This window comes from Malurus melanocephalus, unplaced genomic scaffold, assembly GCF_030028575.1.
Source record: "Malurus melanocephalus ecotype Western Australia unplaced genomic scaffold, MMel_1.1 scaffold_177, whole genome shotgun sequence".
Lineage (NCBI taxonomy): Eukaryota > Metazoa > Chordata > Aves > Passeriformes > Maluridae > Malurus > Malurus melanocephalus.
This window is the reverse complement of record NW_026623409.1, coordinates 219,596-223,789: the sequence shown is the minus strand read 5'-3', so window position 1 is coordinate 223,789 and position 4,194 is coordinate 219,596. Positions and strand designations below refer to the sequence as shown.

At 44.1% G+C, this 4,194-nt stretch overlaps 1 protein-coding gene across 1 annotated transcript in view; it reads left to right on the top strand.

Annotated features, from left to right (window-relative positions):
• The window catches only part of TRIM71 (tripartite motif containing 71), a 54,781-nt gene that overhangs the window by 37,963 nt on the left and 12,624 nt on the right, over positions 1-4,194 (top strand). The window contains 1 exon segment of the mRNA XM_057372682.1: positions 3,120-3,287. Coding sequence (XP_057228665.1) covers positions 3,120-3,287 — 168 coding nt within the window.

Below are 4,194 nucleotides of genomic sequence, written 5' to 3'. Positions count from 1 at the left end.
GTAGTATTACTCTTCCCTTCCCTCCTACTGCTTCTGCCATGCACTCTTGGAGACCAGTTTTGTTATTTGTCCTGTGATGAGCACAGGAGGAGCAGTGCAATGCTGCAGTAACAGTGAACTGAGAGGTGGTGTGGCCTTCTCACGTTGCTGGAATGGGGAGAAGGGGGGGCTCTGCCAGCGCTTTGGGTAATCCGTGTGTGCATCGGTTCTGGACTGAGGACACAGCTGGGTCCTGTCCTACACCTATTCTCCACATGACTTTATTTTTCAGGGAGTTGTTTGTTTGGGGTGGGGGGAAAGGGGAGAGATCTGGCTCCCCCCACCCCCCCTCTATTTAGGAACAGGCACAGAAACTTAATCTAGCAGTGYGTGACCTTTGTGGCCATGACCTAGGGACTGGGATGTGAGCAGGCTTGAGCTGAACAATAAACTCCTGCCTGTGCCTGCAAGAACAGGCAASTTTGATGCTGTGCCTGAGCCCCATCAGCCCAGCTGGCACAAATGCCCCTCACTGTTGTGCCCTGCACATCCAGGAACTTCCCAGCRTTATTCTCTGGGATCGTGCCCCCTTTTTTGGGCAGAGCTGATGTGCAGCCTGCTGGGTGCTCCTGACAAGCAACTATGGGAGACTGACTGCAGGAGAACTGCCCTTGTACCCCTGCCAAGTTTGGGGGTTCTGCTGTAGTCTTGTGTCCACAAAGGAATTTCTGGGGAGTCACTAGTTCATCTTGAAGCTGGCTACCTCCTGCAGTTCTCTGGTGGCCAGSTCCCCTCCCCACTGAGAGCACCCAGGGGTATTGTGCATTTGTGCTTTTCTCCTCAGTGTGTCTAAGGTAACAGTGTCATGATGGAGATCAGGCCAGCACTGTGTATTTCTTTTTGCCCAAGCATGCTAACTTTTTTGCTCTCATTTTAAATCTAGGTTGTTTTTACCTTTTTTTGTTTTGTTTGTTTGACTAAGATGAGGCCAAAATGAGGCCTTATTGTTGGCTCTGTAGTATTTACCCAAGACCTTCCACTGCCATGTGCTATGTAATCTGCAGATTTTCAAAATAAGAATATGGCTCTTACCACTCTTCATTCTAAATTCAGAAGTGATGTTTCCCATCATAGTTTTGTGGGTGGCAAAAGGCAACTGAACAGCTTAAGCTTGATTTTTCCTTTGCTTTGAATGGCTGGGTGACTCTTTTACCCAGTGGATGCTGTTACCTTTGCAACAGGAGTGAACTGAGCTTTTGCTTCTGGTGTTGGCTGTTGTGAAGGACCAGTAACAGATTTAACTTGCTTCTGGTCTTCTGTTCATATGGTCACCATTTTCCTTTCAGCTGCTCTGCTTGACTGAGGCCCCAAATCCCCGCTGTATGTTTTTAAAGTATATCAGATTCATATGACTTAACTYGATACCTTGTCTTGGTTTTCATTCTCTCTCAACTTCTCAGTTGTTTAAGTGGAGTTATTCAGCAGCATGTAATAAACATTCCCTGTAATTTCAGCAGAAAAATTACAGAACTGCATGTGCAAGTGAACACTGTGTACGGATTTAGACAACCGCAGTGTAAGGATTTATGGAATCCTCTAGTTGAGGAAGATGAAGTGTTTGAACAATGCATTTCAGAGCTAAGGCAGTTTCTAACTTTGAAAAATGGGAAATGAGGGTTTRGTGTTTGAACAGAAGCAAGACATAAGTCTGTACCAGTTTCCCTGCAGCAAAACTTAATTTAAAAAAAAAAAAAAGGGCATGTTTTAATAAAATCTGACATGTGTGCACGAACACACACATACTCCTTTGAGAAATTAATCCATGTACCACTTCAGCTGTTGTGCTTCTAGGAGCTTAAAATGTCACTTTATGCAGCTCTGGCAATCCAAGGGAATCACTTGTCCTGTCCTTCCCCTTGCTTTTGAGGGAGAAGGGAAAGGGGGGATGTAATGTGCCATATCACGAGCTGTTAGCTGGAGTCGGGAGTGGCTGGATGACAGCTGGGAGAAGACAGGCATATCAAACCTTTGTCCAATCTTTGTTCTGTTCCTGTTCCTTTCTGTGAGGTAGGCTTCAGATATGTGGTGATGAAAAAGTTATTCATAGTATGAAACCTCATTCCATTGTACTCTTCGGTGGTAATACAGGTTTTCTGTTATTACACTCTCAGAAAAACAGTGTCTGTACTTAAGAGCAAGGCTTGAATGCAGAACTTSCTTGTATTGGAGTGTTGTGCTCCTTCACTTGCATCTTTGGAAACAAAACCTAGGACAGCTGATTTCTGCTCCCCTCTAAGAAAACACGGGTCCATGGACGGTGCGATTTCTGTGTGCTGCTTCCCTCTACTGGATGGAATGGGAGCGGCTACGGCTGATGAATGGATGCAGCTCTCTGGGCTAAWGTCTTGGTGTAAGATTGATTTGCATATAGGGTTTGTGAGTGCTTTGTGAACAGAAAAGGGGTTTATTTAGTGGTTACCCACAGGTTACTGTGGTATTCAGGCACTCTGATAAAGTTCCAGTCTTGTTTTCTAGCTCCAGCTTCTCAAAGTATCACTAGCATGGAAAGCACTGTCATTGCTTTGTTGTTGGGAGTGGCAGGAGGGAGTTTTGCCTAATATTGTTGCAGCCCTGAACGAAAGGAATTTGCGTATTTCAAAAGAGAGGATGGTTCTCGGCGTGCATGGTTTGTTTTCCCCTTGTGAGCAGTGGGTGTGCTGGTGTCTCTAGTGTATTGATTATTGAATGGCCCACTTAAGGGAATGTGGTGTTTGTATTTGCAGGAAAAGTCTTCACCTGAAACTTGCCATAGATGCCATCTCCAAACTGTAAGTGTTGGCAGATGGCTTCCGCTCTTAGGAGGAGCTGATGTGGACACTCTTCCTAGTATTGTATTGCAAAGAAAACAATGACACTTCCATCCAACTGTTAGGGCATGATTTGGAGTTTACTGGGAAGGATCRCTCTTCCTCTGTGGAGAAACTATTGTGAAATCTTTACCTATGGCTACTGCCTCCAGCCATCTTCTTTACAGTTGAACTTTTGGACTTTTTTTTTTTTTATTTTTTACAACCTGGCTCTGTTTTCTTTTTAATTCTTCTTTACATAGTGAGAGATTTCCTTTTTTTTCCTTCCTCTAGGTACTGCATTTGTACTGTGATACCTGTTCTGTCCCCATATGTCGAGAATGTACCATGGGACGACATGTGGGTCACACCTTTATCTACCTCCAAGATGCCCTACAGGACTCCAGGACTCTCACCATTCAGCTCCTGGCAGATGCTCAGCAAGGACGACAGGCTATTCAAGTAAGATACTCCCAATTTGAGTACTTTTATTTCCCCCTCCTTCTTTCCCCCCTGCTTCTCCCCCCGCACAGCTTGTCTGTTACAGGGCAAGGTGTCAAGGCAAAAAGCTCTCTGCTTCTGCTGTCAGTCTTCTCACCCCTTCTGTTTTCTCAGATCTCTGACAGAAGTGGCAGTGGAGCTGAAAATAAAGTGCTGTTACATGAGTTTTGCATTCTTGCAGCATAATCCTGTCATGTAAATCACAATATAWATGAAGCTCTCTACAAATGCACTTGAGTGTGAAGCATTTTGAAGAAAGCTCAGATCTTGTATAGCAATGCCAAACCTGGTTTTGTTTTTACAACTGAGGCTTTCTTTGAGCATTTTCCTGCCTGAATACCATCTAGCACTATACCTACTTTTGACTCTTGTTATGTCTGCAGTGTTGCCACCAAATAYAAAATACTAATCAGCTGCTGGATTAGTGTGAAATTTCTTAACCTCCTGCATAAGGATCTTGAGGCAAGATGAGGCAAGATAGAGACTATCTTCATGTGGGGGTTGCTCTGCACACACAGATGCATGCTCTGCTCACTACTGTGTTCTACCTCAGCTGTGTTTTATAGTGCAAATATAAACACCTGGCAAGGCCTGGAAAGAAGGGAGCACAGGGTTTCAAACAAGAGAAGGAATTTTCATAGGGAGTTAAAACTGCAGTGGTATGTAGATGCTTTTGCTTAGTAATACCTAGTGGTAAATTTGATGTGATATTAGCAGTGGTTTTGTCCATAGGGAGACTTTGGATGGGGAGAACATAGTGGGAAGCTTAACTCCACACCTGCTGTCATTTAGTTTTGTTTGCATCATGTTCTAAATTAGAGTTGGGTATTACAAAACTTAACACCATGTGCTTTAACTACTAACTCTT